Source organism: Marmota flaviventris, chromosome 6 (assembly GCF_047511675.1).
Source record: "Marmota flaviventris isolate mMarFla1 chromosome 6, mMarFla1.hap1, whole genome shotgun sequence".
Lineage (NCBI taxonomy): Eukaryota > Metazoa > Chordata > Mammalia > Rodentia > Sciuridae > Marmota > Marmota flaviventris.
This window is the reverse complement of record NC_092503.1, coordinates 81951365-81968099: the sequence shown is the minus strand read 5'-3', so window position 1 is coordinate 81968099 and position 16735 is coordinate 81951365. Positions and strand designations below refer to the sequence as shown.

The following is a 16735-nucleotide window of genomic DNA, read 5'->3' as shown; positions in this document are numbered from 1 at the left end:
CTGGGCAAATGCTCTCCCACTGAGCGGCACTCCTAGCCTCAGATTTGTGTCATTGTCTCTGGCGGATTCTTCTTATTCTTATTCTTAGTTGTTGATGGTCCGTTATTTTATTTTTATGCAGTGCTGAGAATCAAACCCAGTGCCTCACACAGGCTAGGCAAGTGCTCTGCTGCTGAGCTATAGACCCAGCCCCTGTTTCTAGCTTCTTCTTCTTTTTTAAATTTTTTCTTAAATAAGTAACAGCAGAATGCATTACAATTCTTATTACACATATACAGCACAATTTTTCATCTCTGGTTGTTTAGAAAGTATGTTCACACTGATTATGTCTTCATTCATGTACTTTGAATAATGATGTCCATCACATTCTATCATCCTTGCTAACCCCATGCCCCCTCCCTTCCCCTCCCACCCCTCTGCCCTATCTAGATTTCATCTATCCTTCCCATGCTCCCCTCAATATTTCATCCTTCAATGAGAGAATACACTTTCTTCTCATCAGCCATTGATCCTTCTCTAAAATAGACAAGGGGGGCAAATGAATGACAGTAGAGGGGGTAGAGAGAGAAGAGGGGAGGGGAGGGGGGATAGTAGAGGATAGGAAAGGCAGCAGAACACAACAGACACTAGTGTGGCAATATGTAAATCAGTGGATGTGTAACTGATGTGATTCTGCAATCTGTATATGGGGTAAAAATGGGAGTTCATAACCCACTTGAATCAAAATGTGAAATATGATATATCAAGAACTATGTAATGTTTTGAACAACCAACAATAAAAAATAAAAAAAAATAAAAAATAAAATAAAATAGACTATATATTATGCCACATCAAGGAAGAGATCAAAAAATTTTTAGAAGTGAATGAGAATACACATACAACATATTGAAATCTCTGGGACACTATGAAAGCAGTTCTAAGAGCAAGGTTCATTGCATGGAGTTCATTCCTTAAAAGAAGAAAAAGTCAACAAATAAATAAATGACTTAACAGATACTCAAACAGAGGTTTTATCTGTGCTGACAAGAAGTTTCCAGTCACATCTCCTATCATATTCTTTAGGAGGAATCTGACCTACATGATCATCATTCCTGATTCACCTCATTTTCTGCCCTTTAGCATCTCCTCCCACCATGTTCCTCTTTCCTTTTGAGTTCTTTCATAACCCCTATAGCTTGCACTCTGTGTTGCCATTATTGAATTGCTTTCTTATCTCAATATGAGAATCCTTAATTTGAAAACTCAAAATCCAAAATGTTTCAAATCCAAAAAAATTTGAGCATTGACATGATACCACCAGGGAAAATTCCACACCTGACTTCCTATGACAGGTTACATTCAAAACACAAGCACATTAAAAATATCAAATTACTTACAGTATATGAAGTATATGTGAAATGTAAATTAATTTTTTGTTCAGATTTGGAGCCTATCCTGAAGATTTCTCATTTATGTATATACAAATATTCCAAAATCTGAAGAAAAACTGAATTCTGAAATACTGGTCCCAACCATTTTATAAAATATTCAACTTGTACTCAAAGTACTGATGGGCAGGGATTCCATCCTACTCATCTTTGTATCCCCAGAGCCTACCATTGAAATAGGCATGATGGTACCCTGGGAGTGTTTGTGAAAGGACAGAAAAGAGGGAGGGAAAAGAACAAAACACACCGATACGTAAATTTTTGAAGTACTGACTACTCACATGTGAGTTAGTCCTCATCCCTGAGCCCTGTTTTTCACTTCATGGTCTCTCTTATTAATAACTTAATTATCTGGTTTGTATTGTTTTGTCAAGAATTTTCATGATGCAAGTCCAGATTTAAATGATCCATTTTCTTCTTAAATATACCCGAAAGGAATTTCTAGCCTTAGAGTATTAGAATATTATAGTATAAAATAGGGAAACATCTTTATGGGTCAGGTTTTTGGTCCCATAATTAAGGGTACAGATACTGAGAAAACTGTTGAAATGCAAGGTAAAGCTATTTAAAGTTGACTCAGGAGATCTGTGAGAACAGAGAAATTGAATGTCATATATTAGAAATTCCCTATTCTTCATATATACAAATCAGAGAATTAAAGTTGATGTGGCATAGATCATAACATCATAACCACCAATCTACTTAATTCAGTAACCAAAGAAGTGATAAATTGAAGTCAAACCACAGGGTGTTTTTCCAGAGAAATGTGCAAATACAAAATTTTAAAGTATGTGAGATTTAATGTATGGTGTTATTGGGTTAGGCACTAAAAGGTCACATGACTTAGGATTCAGAACTCATTTTTACTGACTCACCTCTAGAAGAGATTTGAACAAGTTTATCCATCTCACCTTAATCAGAAACTAGAAAAGGTAAAGAAATCAAGATAGCATTTATGTAAAATGCCATGCTGTTTTTAGAGGGTTGGAGGACACTTTGCAGTTGTTTACATCCCATCAGACTGTGTTTAACTCAGTTACAAGAAGGTCAGGGCCTTCCAATATCAGAAAGGCTTTAAAATAATCATCTCACATTTAGATCCCTTAGTACTACACTTCCATATACAAAAGAAATTCTCTGCTGTCTCAGTTTATGAAGGGCTTTCTTGATAGGAAAAGATATATAATTGGTTATTATTTGATTTTTACACATCTCTAGGGGAATAATTGAGAGTAAACTTGAAATATTTTCAATAATTGACCTCAATAATATGGTAGCATTCTTAGAGGTGCAGTGTACCTTGAGTGTGAGAACTATTTTTTTTTTCACTTTAGGTAAAAACATGATAATGATGATGGTTATAAAAGATAATGTATAATGTTTATTTGAATGAATGTGCTCCTGTGCTGTTTTAAATATGTAATGTAATCCTCTCAGTAACCCACCAAAGGAGTTGCTGTTATTATTTCCAAATTTTAGAGGAGGAAAATGAGGTTTAGAGAACTTAGAAATACCTTACCCAGATGACAAAGCTAGTCAGTTACTGATCTGAGATTTAATAAACTATAAGTATGCGTTCAATTGACAGTATTCCAGTGGAATGAATCTGGAATACTGTCAATTTAATGTATACTCATTGCTTATTAAATTCCAGTTCAGTCATTTATATTCTTTGGCTTTCCTATGTACATATATGTATATACCACAGTGAACCTCAGCAACATGTATATCCATGACTGGGATCCTAATTAGAATATGATATATTGCATGCTTATATAAATATTTTTAAAAGAGATTATAGATTATACTGTCAGGTGCAACTAAAGAACAAATAATTTTTTTAAAAAATTTTACAGTATTTCTTTACAAAGAAGCTTGCTTAGTAAGATTTTATTTTCTCAAAGATGTCAATTACTGACTCAGCCATTTATATCTCTGTTGAGAGTCTTTGTCCATATTTTTGTCAACAAATGCAAATCATTCTCTCCTTTCTGTGACTCTTGCCCAAACTCTTCTTGACCACAGGCCATCTTACTCAGTCTACTTGTTTTGCTATCATTTTGTCCTATAAATTCAGCTTTAAGAAGCAGATTTAAGAAAGCAGGTAAAATTGTTTAATGATAAGATCATTAAACAATTTACCTAATGAAAAATAGGTTTTTGAAAACTTTTGTTTTATGTATATATTTCTTTCATGAATAGTTTAATGTGCACAACCTTGCCTACTTGTTGAACCTATTTTCCATAGGAACAAAACGAGAACCCAAATATTAGTAGTTTAATTAGTTTAGTTATTTTATTTTATTTTATTTTTAATGGATTTTATTTTTTTAAATACACAACAGCGGAATGCATTACAATTCTTATTACACATATAGAGCACAATTTTTCATATCTTGTATATAAAGTATGTTCATGCTAATTCATGCCTTTATACATGTACTTTGTGGGGGTTTTTTTGCATTATAATTCTTATTACACACATATACCACAATTTTTCATATCTCTGTCTGTATATAAAGTAGATTTTTTAATTTTAGTTATCCCACAAATTAAACAAAACCCCCTTAGGACTAATTCCTAGGAGTCTACATTTTAGGCAGGTAACTTTGCTTTTTATCTGTATAAAGCAAAACAGATTAATGTCCATGAAGTCCTTTTTATTCTTTTTTTTTCTAACACTTTGATCAAAAGATAATTCACCAATCTATACCCCTCACTTCCTTTGTGCTCTGGCTCACAATTCATCACCAGGAAATCTTCCCTAATTAACTGCACTATGCTTTGACCAGAGCTTTATACTTCCTCACTATGGGACTAGCACCCAGGTTGTGGGGAGATAGAAAGGATATAATACAACCTTTGTAATAGACAAAGTATAAATCAATGTGTGCTTCTATTGTAATCATAAGCTTATTGATTTCTTATGTATATAAATCTGCACATGATTCTCTGCTCTGTCCTTGAGCACTGTTGCAAGCATGGTCAGGTACAATAAGTGCTAGCCCCTGGTGAGCCCCTGCTTGTCAGTTTTTTTGAGCTTTCTCCTGTGCTTCTGAAGCTGCAAGCTGCTTAGTGAATGGCTCAGACAGAGTTAATACCCCTAGATTCATCCCCCTAGAATACTAGACTAAAATCTGCTGCCTTCTCTGCCTTCTACTAAATAAAAAAGGACAATTTATTAAAAGTCAAGAATAAGTTTCCCACTTAATTATCATGGTGACAACTGACCTTTTCCTTAAAGGATTGTGTTGAATTCATTCTTTTAGAAGACAACTAATTTTGGTGGGATCTTACTTAATGCTTTTGTCCAGAAAAATATGGCACATAGGAAACTGAGCTAATGGTATATTATAATCAGTGAACATTTAATTTAACATTTAGATTATGTGGCTATACTCTTTGACTTAATTTTCTCCTCTGTAAAATTCTAATTTTTGCCTTCTCCTCTTGCTTTTGGAGCAAAAAGGAAAATGTGTATCTGCTCCTTCCACAGCAGCATGCTTATTTCTTAACAGGCCAGACTCCACCTCTGCATGCCCTTGGCTTGCATGCATAAGTTATTAAATCATTGGATCAATACATTTCCATATCTTATAGCATGAAATATAAACATCCCAATTAAAAACTAAACCGCAAATATATAGTACCTTTTGTTACATTTTCTGCTGACTAAGAATGTGACATTCTTTTTTCCCTTTAGATATCTCTTATCTATTTTATGTCAGAAATAGCCTAAGGAGGCACCTTTTCAAGGCTAAAGTACTTTAAAAATTTCTTCTGTGTCTGGAAGAACTCTCATGGTTCCCATTTCAGCAGAACAAAATGGAAGAGGGGAACGCTGACATGGAAGAAGGTGCAGGCATCCTTGTTGGGTATATTGAGCTGCATAGTGCCCTTCAGAATATGACCCTTTATATCTATGGGTGAACCAGATTGCTTATCTGATGATGGCTATTGTACCTCCATGTACTGGGTCTAAATTTCCAACTAAGAACAGTGATGGAGAGAGCAAAATGTTCATTTCAACATTTTTGTCCTACCACTAATTAACTTTTCCAAGAGCCCCACCCAGTTACTTGCACCTTAAAATTAACCCAAAAGGTGACTGGAGAATTTGAAAATTTTGCTTCATCTATTCTTACCTTGAACAAAAGTGGGGTTGTATTGATGAAGAAGAAAAATTGGATATGGCCTAAGCAATTAGCACTGTCTCCTTCAAGGATAGTAAGTCTCCACTAAAATGTCAAGTTAACTTTCACTGAATTACAACTAGAACAATAATGAGGAATTAGTATCATGTGTCTGTAGCTGAACTTTAGAATTTACATTTTGAAGTATAATTTAATATATAAATAAAAATTAATATTTTACACCCTTTAAAAAATATTTGGACATTTTTACTTTCTCAAGCACGATTCAAGAACAATAACAATAAAAATAAATAAATAAATACTTTGATTTTGAAAATGTTCTTTAAAAAATTTAGTTGACTGCATGATCAATGTGATTCTGCAACCTGTATACTCAGAATAATGAAAAATTATATCCCTTCTGATTCAAATGTATGATATGTCAAAGTCATTGTTCTATCATCTGTAACTAATTAAAAAATAAAAAAAAATGATTATTAAGCTAAAGAAAAAAAACTAGTGTTTTGTTTTGTTTACTACTGAAGCATTTCCTCATGTGAAGACTCCCATTATGTAAAATGGGATCAGATAATGAGAAGTAGCCATGGTATAGAAGCTTCCTCTGAAAACTCATTCATAATGAAAAACTTAGGTGGAAGATGTACTGACAACATTGTGTCAGATCAAAGCAACCCATGTGTGTACAAAGGTTCATTTAGTTCTCTGGCAGAGTGAATGTTCAGGCAGAACACCTGAGTGTTTTCCAGGTAAGTCTTTTCCACATGTATTGGGAATTTTCTTCCTAAAACCAATTATTCTAGCTTTCATTCTGCTTATGTCACAATTCAGCAAGTGTGTGATGATATGATTAAACAGAAGAGGCAGCTGCCAGAATAAAGAAATTTGGGAACTAGAGGAAAGATCTCCCCCACAGATATGCCATTTTAGTCCTGTTAAGAGGGAGGACTGCTAAGACATGTATGTGCCTTCCTGTCTTGTCCCTAAAAAATAGAGTTGGGAATGGAGTTAGTTTCAAATTAATATTCTGTAAGCTGTTGATATTTTGAAGCCAAAAAGTTAATCAACTTACTTATAATAATAGGCATTTTAGGATATATTTGGAACCCAATACAGATAAATTCTGGTAAGAGAAAAAAGTATGGAAGAGCATAAAGAAATGGGACACTGCAGCTGGAACCCCAATCCACTTGCTACACATGCTCAAAGTGGGATCCTCAAAACAAATGGCAAGATGCTAAGACCCACTCTACCTATTAAACACCTTGTCTTAAAATGAACTGGGGTGCCCTGTCTTTATCAAAATGGAAATCAGTTCTTATTTTTTGATTGGTATAGATTAGGAATTCTTTACTATTTATGAAATTGTGTTATACATGAAAACCATTATCAACTAGAAATAACCTAAATAACTTTGAAAAGAGTAATCATTTGATTCACAAAACTCCACTGTAACTTAAAGCCCTAACCAATTTAGGTACATAATATATATAGTTGTTAACTGTAGTTACCATGATGTGCAATAGAAGTCTTTAACTTATTCTTCTTATCTAACTGAAATTGTGTCCTGTAGCTAACGTACCCCCAATCTTCCCATCTAAAAGCCTCTGAAAATCAATGTTTTATTCTGTTTCTATGAGTTTAGCTTTTTTTTTTTAAGATTATGCATGTAAGCGAGAACATTCAGTATCTGTCTTTAAGTAAGTGACATGACGTATTTCGGTTAACATGTTGTCCATCAGCTTCATTCACGTTGTCTCAAATGACAGAATTTCCTTTTGTTTTAGAACTGACTAGTGGTCCTTGAAATACATTTCACATTTACTTTATTAGTTCATCCATTGTTGGACATACAGGTTGATTCCCTATCTTGACTATAATGAATAATGCTGCACTGAACATAAGTACAGGGGTCCCATCAACATCCTGATTGCATTTCCTCTGTGTGTGTGTGTGTGTGTGTGTGTGTATATACACACACACACAGTGGTGGCATTGCTGGTTTATATGTTGGTTCTATTTTTAAATTTCTGAGGAACTTTTCCACAAATGGCTGCACTAATCTGCTTGTCCACCAATAATGTACAAGGGTTATCTTTTCTTCAAACTCTAATCAACACTTATTATCTCTAGACTTTTTCATCAAAAAGGTAGCCAACCTAAAAGTTGTGAGGTAATATCTCGTAGTAGTTTTAATTTGCAGTTCCTTGATGATTACACCTTTTGGCTATTTATGTATCTTCCTTTAAGAAATTACTATTTTAAAATCACTTTATATCTTCTTAACTTTGAGTTATTTGTGTTCCTTGCATATTTTGGATACTTACCCCTTATTAAGTACATTGTTTGCAGATATGTTTTCCAATTCTGTAAGTTGACTCTTCATTCTTTTGATGATTAAATAGATTATGCAGAGGCTTTTTAGTTAGACACAATCCATTTGACTATTTTTCTCTTCTGGCCTATGCTTTTGGGGATATATCTAAAAAGAATTATTGCACAGACCAGTGTTGCAGATCTTTGTCCCTATGTTTTATTCTAGCAGTTTTTAGTTTCAAGTCTGACACTTAAATCTCTTACATTTTTGAGTTGAATTTTGTAAATGGTGGAAGATGAGGGTCTAAATTCATTCTTCCATGTGTGGATACCTAGTTTTCCCAGCACTGCTTATTAAAGAGATTGCTCTTTCTCCATTATGTGCTCTTGGCAACTTTGTGGAAAATTAATTGATCATAGATGAGTGGGCTTTTTTCTAGGGTCTCTATTATATTCCACTGGTCAGTTGTCTATATTCCAGTGCCATGCTATTTTGATTACTGTGGCTTCATAGTGTATTTTGAAGATAGGTAGTGTAAGACCTCCTGCTTTGTTCTTTTTGTTCAAGATGGCTTTGGCATTCAGAGTCTTTTATGATTTCATATAAGTTTTAGAATGTTTTTTTTCTATTTCTGTGAAAAGTATCCCTGAAATTTTTATATGAATTGCACTGAATTTGTAGATTGGTTTCAGTGTTATGGACATTTTAATGTTAATTCTTTCAATCCACAAATACAGTATATTTTTCCATTTATTTCTGTCTATAATTTCTTTCATGAACATTTTATAGTATTCAATCTAAAGAGCTTCTGCCTCCTTCATTAAATTTATTTCTAAGTACTTTGGGAATTTTTATAGTTATTGTGAATGATGTTTTCTTTTTTATTAGTACATTATTGTCATACATAATGTTGGAGTTCATTTTGAGAAAATCATACAAGCATAAAATATAATTTGCTCTACCTCAGTACCTGGTACTTCCCCTTTCCCTCCCTTCTTTCTTTCCCTTGTTCCTCTTACTCTATTCTACTGGTCTTCCTTCAATTTATTTATACTTTTTTTAAAATTAGTGCTTTATAGATATAAAGGTGAAGTTCACTGTGGTATATTCATATATGTACATAGCAAAAATTGGTCAATTTCATTCCACTGTTCCTCTCTTTTCCCCTTCTTTGTCCCTCCCACTTATATCCTTCCTGTGTTCCACTGATCTCCCTTCAATATTCATGGGACCCTCCTACCCTTTTCTCTCCCATCATTTTGATCTATATTCTGTAAATAAAATTATTCAACCCTTAACTTCCTGTATGATTTCACTTAGGCATAATGTTCTCCAGTTTCATCCATTCAGCAGCAGATACCATAATTTAATTCTTTATAGCTGAATAAAACTCTATTGTGAATATTTACCACATTTCCTTTATCCATTCATCTGTCAATGGATACCTGGACTGGCTATTATGAGTTATGCTGCTATAAGCATTGATGTGACTACATCACTATAACATACAGGATAAATACCGAGGTGTGGAATAGCTGAGTCACATGGTGGTTTCATTCCTCCTATTTTGATAAATTGCCACACTGCTTTCCAAAGTGGTTGTACTAATTTGCAGTCCCACCAACAATATATTAATGTACCTTTTATCCCACAACCTTGTCAGCATTTATTATTTGTATTTTTGATAATTGCCATTCTTACTGTAGTGAGATAAACTCACAATATAGTTTTAATCTGCATTTCCCTGATTACTAAGGATGTTGAATATATATATAATTTGTATTTCTTTTTTTTGAGAAATCTATGTTTAGTTCTTTTTCCCATTTATTGATTGGAACTTTATTTGGGGGGTGTTAATATTTTGAGTTCTCTATATATTCTTAGTTTCCTGAGGAGCAGCTGGCAAAGATCTTCTTCCATCCTTTAGATTCTCTCTTTACCTTCTTAATTGTTTCCTTTTTTTGTGCAAAACCTTTTCAATATGATGCCATCCCACTTATTGATTCTTGATTTTTATGTCTTGAACTCAAGGGATCCTGTTAAGGAAGTCATTGTCTGTGTCTTTATGATGGAGTGTTGACCCTGTAAATTTTTTCTAGCAGTTGCATAGTTTCTGGTCTAACTCCTAGGTCTTTGATCCACTTTCAGTTCGCTTTTGTGCAGGATGAGAGACAGAGGTCAACTTTCATTCTTCTACATATGTATATCCAGTTTTCCAAGAACTGTTTGTTTAAAAAGGCTATCTTTTCTCCAGTGTATGTTTTGGGCAACTTTATTAAGTATCAGATGTCTGTAACTATGTGGAATTGTTTCTGTGTCTACTTTTCCATTGGTATTCATGTCTACTTTGGTGCCAATACCATGCTTTTTTTGTTATTATAGCTCTGTAGTATAATTTGAGATGTGGTATTGTGATGCCTCCAGCATCACTCTACTAGCTGAGGATTGCTTTGGCTACTCGGTGTCTATAACTCTTCCAAATACATTTTAGAACTTTTTTTTTTTTCCTGCAAAGAATGTCATTGGTATTTTGATGGTGATTGCATTGAATCTGTATAATGCTTTTGGTATTATGGCCATTTTGACAATTTTAATTCTATCTAAGAACATGGGAGGTCTTTCCATCTTCTGAGATAATTAGTTTCTTTCTTCAGTATTTAATAATTTTCATTGTAGAAGTATTCCATTTTTCTTTAATTTGGTAGAATTCAGCAGTGAAGAAATCAGCTTCTGGGATGTTTTTTGATGGGAAACTTACCTAGTTCAGTCTCCCTATTTATTATTGGCCTATTCTGATTTTTTTATTTCTTCATAAAAATTCATTCTTAGTGGTTGTTTGTGTCCGGGGATTTATCTGTTTCTTCTAGATTAAAAAATTTGTTGGTGTATAAATGTTCATGTAATTTCTTATGATTCTTTGTATTTTTGTGGTATTAGTTATAATGCTTCCTCTTTCATTTTTTTTAATTTATTTGAGTTTTTACTTTTTTTTCTTAGCCTGCCAAAAGTTTTGTTGTTTTTATTTTTTAAAAATATGAATTCTTAATTTAATTGATCTTTTCTGTTGTTTTTTGTCTTTGTTTCTTTTATGTTCATGATACTTGTTTTTTCCTTCCTTTTACTGTGGGTTTAGTTTATTCTTTTTCTGAGTCTTTGAGGTATGAAGTTATGTTGTTTGTTTGAAATCTTTTTTAATATAAACATTAATTGCTACATACTTTCTCTTACAGCTTTTAATACATCCCATTTTTGGTTTATTGTGTTTTCATTTTATTTGCCTAAAGATATATTTTAATGTCTTCTTTTTAGATTTATAGTTAAGGAACCTGCTTAATTTCCATTATTGATGAATTTTCTAGTTTCCTACCATTCTAGTGGGAAAATATACTTGATATGATTTTAATCTTAAATTTGTTACAACTTGTTTTGTAGGCTAAAGTATGATCTTTCCTAGAGAAAGCTTTGTATTCACTTCAGAAGAATGAATGTTCTGTTGCTGTTGGATTGAATGTTTTAAGTCAGTCTGTTAGGTACATTTACTGTATAGTTCAAGTCCAGTGTTTTCATATTTATTTTGAATCTGGATTATTTATCCATTGCTTAAAGTTGGATATTGATATCTCTTACTAATACTATATTCGAGTCTATCTCTTTAGAACTCTTAGAATTTGCTTTATATATATACTTAGGTGCTTCAATGGTGGATGCAAATGTACTTACAGTTCTGAATAACTTACCCTTTATCTTTATGTAATGACCTTCTTTGTCTAATTTTACAAGTTTGATTTAAAATATTTTTGGTTGAGTTTTTATGTAGCCATACTATCCATCTTTTGGTTTCCATTTGTATGTTATATCTTTTTCACCCCTTCACTTTCAGTGTATATATGTACTTAAAGGTAAAGTCGGTCTCCTCTAGACAGCATTTACTTGGTCTTTGTTTGTTTGTTTGTTTTATTCATTTGGTCTCTCTGACTTTTGATTGGAAACTTTAATGTATTTATATTCAGCATAATTACTGATAGTAAGAACTTCGTGCTTCCATTTTGTTCTTATCTGGTTGTTTTATAGATCCTTTGTTCCTTTCTTCCTCTCTTACTGTCTCTTGTGTGATTAGATATGAGGTGGTTATAAAAAGTCATACAGTCTTATAGCTTATAAAATAAGCTGTTTTAACCTGAAAATAACTTATCTTTGGTCTTATAAAAATTCTGCAATTTTATTCCAATTCCCACAATTCATATTTTGGTGTCATAGTTTATATTTTCTATACTGTGTATCCAATAACAAGTTATTATAGATATTATTATTTTAAATATTTTTCTTTTAACCTTTATATTGAATATATAAGCAATTCACATGTCACCTTTATAGCATTAGAATATTCTGAATTTGACTGTGTACTTTTATACCACTGAGTTTTATACTTTCATATTACTAGATAACATCCTTTTCTTTTAGCTTAAAGAATTTCCTTTAGCATTGATTGTAAGATAATTCAGATGATGATGAACTCTTTCCTTTGCCAAATAAAGTGTTCTTGGTTGGAATTTGTTTGTTTTCCTTTAGTACCTTGAATATACTCCTGGCTTATATTGGTTCTGCATAGATGTGATAAGCTTCTCTTGCTGCTTTCAAAATCCTCTTTGTCTTTACTTTTAGCCATTTGATTAAAGTTTGTCTTGGTGCACTTTTGTTTGGAATCAGTGAGAATGCAGACTTGTCCTTCCTGCACCTGGATGTTTATAAACTTACCTAAATTTGGAGAGATTTTTAGCTATTAATTATTTGCATAAGCTTTCTATTCATTTGTCCTTCTCTTCCCCTTTTCTCACTCCTTTGACTTGATTTACTCTGTTGATAATATCCCATAATCATACTCAACTTCTTCATTTATTTGCATTCTCTTTTTATATTTACAGTAAATTTTTCTTTTTTCTGATGAGTTCTATTAACACTATCAACTGCATTTTTTATTTCATTCATTTTATTTTTCAGCTTCAATTTTTCTTTATTTTTTAAAAACCATTTCAGTTTATCTGCTCGATTTTTCATTTTGGTCATTCATTGTTTCTTGATTTTGTTGAACTATTTCTCTGAGCTTCTTTAAAATAATTATTTTGAATTCTTCATCACACATTTTGTAAATCTTCACTTCTTTGGGATAAGCTACTGGGAAATTATTACGTCTTTTTTTAGGGATATGTCTCCTTAATTTTTCATGTTTTTTATTGCCTTACATTGTTATCTGTGCATTTGATAGAACAGTCATCTCTAACTTTACAGGCCAATTTTGGTATGGGAAGGCCTTCCCCTCTATGCCATGGAGTAGGAGGATACTTACTGGGTGGGGCAGTGGTTCCAACACCAGTGACAGCACAGCTTTGTAGTCTTGCAGCTCTGCTGATGAGATCAGTCTTGATGAATATTCTGAGATCCTTATTGAGTGGCATCTTTTGTGGTGATGTCTACTATGGTACTTCCAAACTCTTTTCTTCCACCAGGAAAGTCTGCTGAGGTTTTCTCAGCACAAGAGTGATGAGTAGAAAGCATTCATAGACCTGATCCTTGAAACATAGGGACATATTGAGGGACTGTTACTGTGATACCTCAGCCAGTGATGGCACTGCTTCTTGGTACACCCACTGCTGCATTGGTAACAGTATGCAAGGCATGAATACTTGTGAAACAGGAAACTGAGAATGGGAGCACAGTCATGGTCAGAGTTGTAGTGTTCCAGGGTTAGTGCAGGGCATAGTTCTGTATGGTATCTGAGCTAATGTCTAAAACATAGGCACATTCAAAGACCATGGCTCTGGATCCCAGAGTGCAAACTCTCTTGCTATAGGAGGGACTTTGTCTAAGATGTGAGAGATTGCATTGTAGCCACAGAGAACATATCTGGAGTATCCATACTCACAGGTAGTCTGCGGCTTGTAGTTGGAATAGGTGATGGTTCAGCTCTGAAGTGGCATAATAGTGGCTACTTTTGAGGGAAGATGTGTGTGCAGAGGGGAGTTAGGTCCTATTATAAGCTTTAAAGAAACTATTTATTTTCAATTTGATAAAGGTATATTTGTTTATCAGACCACCTTTTTGAAGTATAAATTCCCCTGAATCTAAAGAATGTTCTTTCATTTTTGTACTATCACAGTGAATATATTTGGTAAATGTTTCTAACACATTTCTTTCTTTTATCCCAATGGTAATGGACTTTTAATGAACAAATGAAATGTATAAGAAAAAAATGTCCCTGGTTATGATCAGTAGACTCGATGTTCTAATTAGTCTACTTCTCAGAAGCCCAGTTTTCTTGCCTGTAGAATGTTGATAAGCATTCTGTTTATCTCACAGGGCTTCTGGCATATTTCTTAATTAGTAAGCAAATAATAAAGCTACCTTCTGCTTGTGCACTGATACTGCTATTGTTTCATGTTATGTTTACCATTGTCCACTTTTTTAGGCCTTCCTTTTATTTTCCTTATATTTAGGCCAAATAAATTTTATAAGGTGCAATTATGTTTCTTTTCATATCCATGTACCTGATTTGGTATAATGCTGCTCCTCTCTGCCTTGCATACACTTAGCATTAGACCACATCTAGTCACTTAATGATCATAACTCTACCTGCTCTGGAAGTGAATTTTTCATCCAAACATGGCCCTAAAATCCTACTCCCAAATATCCTCATATTACCATTGGCAGAAGTATCATGTATTGGAAATCTTTGAGAAAATATTGACTTCAACATTCAATATTGTTATGTGTAAGGTTCTATGCCAAGTATTCTCAGATAATCTGAGTAATTAATTACAAGTTGAGTATTCCTTATCCAAAATTCTTGGAACCAGAAATATTTCCTATTTCAGATTTCCAAGTATTTGCATATACTCAATGAGATATCTTGGGGACGGAACCCAAGTCTAAACACAGAATCGATTTGTGTTTCATATATACCCTATGCAATTATAAAAGTAATTTTACACAGTATTTGTAGTGCACCTACATTTTGAGTACAACCAGAAACAAAGTCAGGTATGGAATTTTCTACTTGTGGGTATTATGTGGACACTCAAAAGTTCTGGATTTTAGAACATTTTGGATTAAGGGATTTGGGGTGTTAGGGATGCTCAATGTGTATAGCAGTTCAAAGAAAAAAACTTGAAGCTTTATAAATTGTCAAGGGAAAAATAAGTCATTAGTCATTCATTATGATTATAAAGTCTTTGAAAATAAGAAATTTTCTTCTTTGTTATCCTCTCCTCCACCAATCAAAGGGAAAAGAAGACAGAAAATGTTAAATAAATCCGAAACTTGTACTTTTTCTGAAAATATTTTTTGGCATCTTAATGAGCTAATTTACACTCACATTTTTTTTTGTGAACCACGATAAATTTAATTAAGCCAGAACATCTCAAAATACCAATTATGAAAATTACATAGGTAATAAGACTATCAACTGGACTTGAATTAATGATTTTATTTTCCTTTAAAATGCTTTTTCTTTTATTTATTTTTATTAATAGTGAATTATACATAGTATTGGGGTACATTTTTACTTAATCTTGTAAGCATAGAATATAATTTTCTCAACTTCAGTCCCCAATACGTTCCTTTTCCTTTCCTTCCTCTCTCCCCATTTTCCTTCTGGTCTTTGTTCTATTTATATTTTTTTTAATTAGTGATTCATAGATATAAATCAATGTGGAATTCACTGTGGTGTATTCATGTATGTACATAGCATAAATTTATTCCACCCTTCCTCTTTTTCCTGTCCCTTCTCCTTCCCCATCAATCCCTATTTTTTAATATATTTTGTTATTTATTTGTAGGTACAAGCCAGTTACGATGTGACACGCTATGAAAATATTTTCTCCTTGTTCTGGGTTCTAGAGCAGCTTCTTCAAATGGAAACCAAAGACCACACTGCCAATTTAAGGCATGATGACCCAGAAGTCAAGAGATTTCTTCAGAACCATGATGAAACTATCTTCCAGCTCTCTGATGCATTTCCTCTGTTTACTTTTTATTTATGGAGATTGGGCATTCTCTTGAACTCAGCAGAGATAGAAATTGTTGAAAATAACTCAATTCCCTAATGATTTACAAATATCAGAAGATCTTGTGCATAAATATTTTCAAGAATATTTTAAATGAATGTTTTTAAATTGATATCTAAGTGTAATCATTAATTCAATTTAAAGGTTAGTCTTCAATTGTGGATAAATAGATTATGAGTCATCTTTCTATATTAAAATCAGTCTGTTCAGGTGAGACTACTTGCCTCATTCCCATGTAATTGTATCTTATGTCACTCAATATAGTCTAGCTCTATTATTCTCAAAAATGGACCTTTAATTATCTTTCTCATAACAAATATTTAAATTGTGAAAGATTTTCATGTAATAGATTCTAAAAGATAATGAAGGATATCTTAGAATTCTGTGACTTTATCAATACAAAGTGCTTAAAACAGTTAGTTATAAATGCAGTTTTTAAAACATATTTTCTTACATAACTGTGCTTACATCTCTTGTGTTACCATAGAGCGTACTTATAAAGAAGGAGGAAATTTTTTAATATTTGGAAAACTCGGAGCATTTAATTTTATATAATGAACATATTCGTCAAATCTTTTTGAAAGTATTATTTAGTTCCTTAAAATGTGCATTGTTTTTTTTCTCAACAAATACATGCTTTGATTGTTGATTGTGTTACAAAATTGCTATGATTATTTAAATGTAGTTAAGTTGTATATAATTAAGTTGTTAACGATGCTTCTATAAATTCTAAAATCCAACCAGAAAATATACTTTATACTTATATAAAAGTGTTGGTT

At 32.8% G+C, this 16735-nt stretch overlaps 1 protein-coding gene across 1 annotated transcript in view; it reads left to right on the top strand.

Moving 5' to 3' along the window:
* The window catches only part of Mei4 (meiotic double-stranded break formation protein 4), a 172658-nt gene extending 156663 nt beyond the window's left edge, over positions 1-15995 (top strand). The window contains exon 5 of the mRNA XM_027928003.2: positions 15729-15995. Coding sequence (XP_027783804.2) covers positions 15729-15995 — 267 coding nt within the window. The remainder of the gene's footprint in view (positions 1-15728) is intronic.
* The last annotated feature ends 740 nt before the right edge of the window (positions 15996-16735 follow it).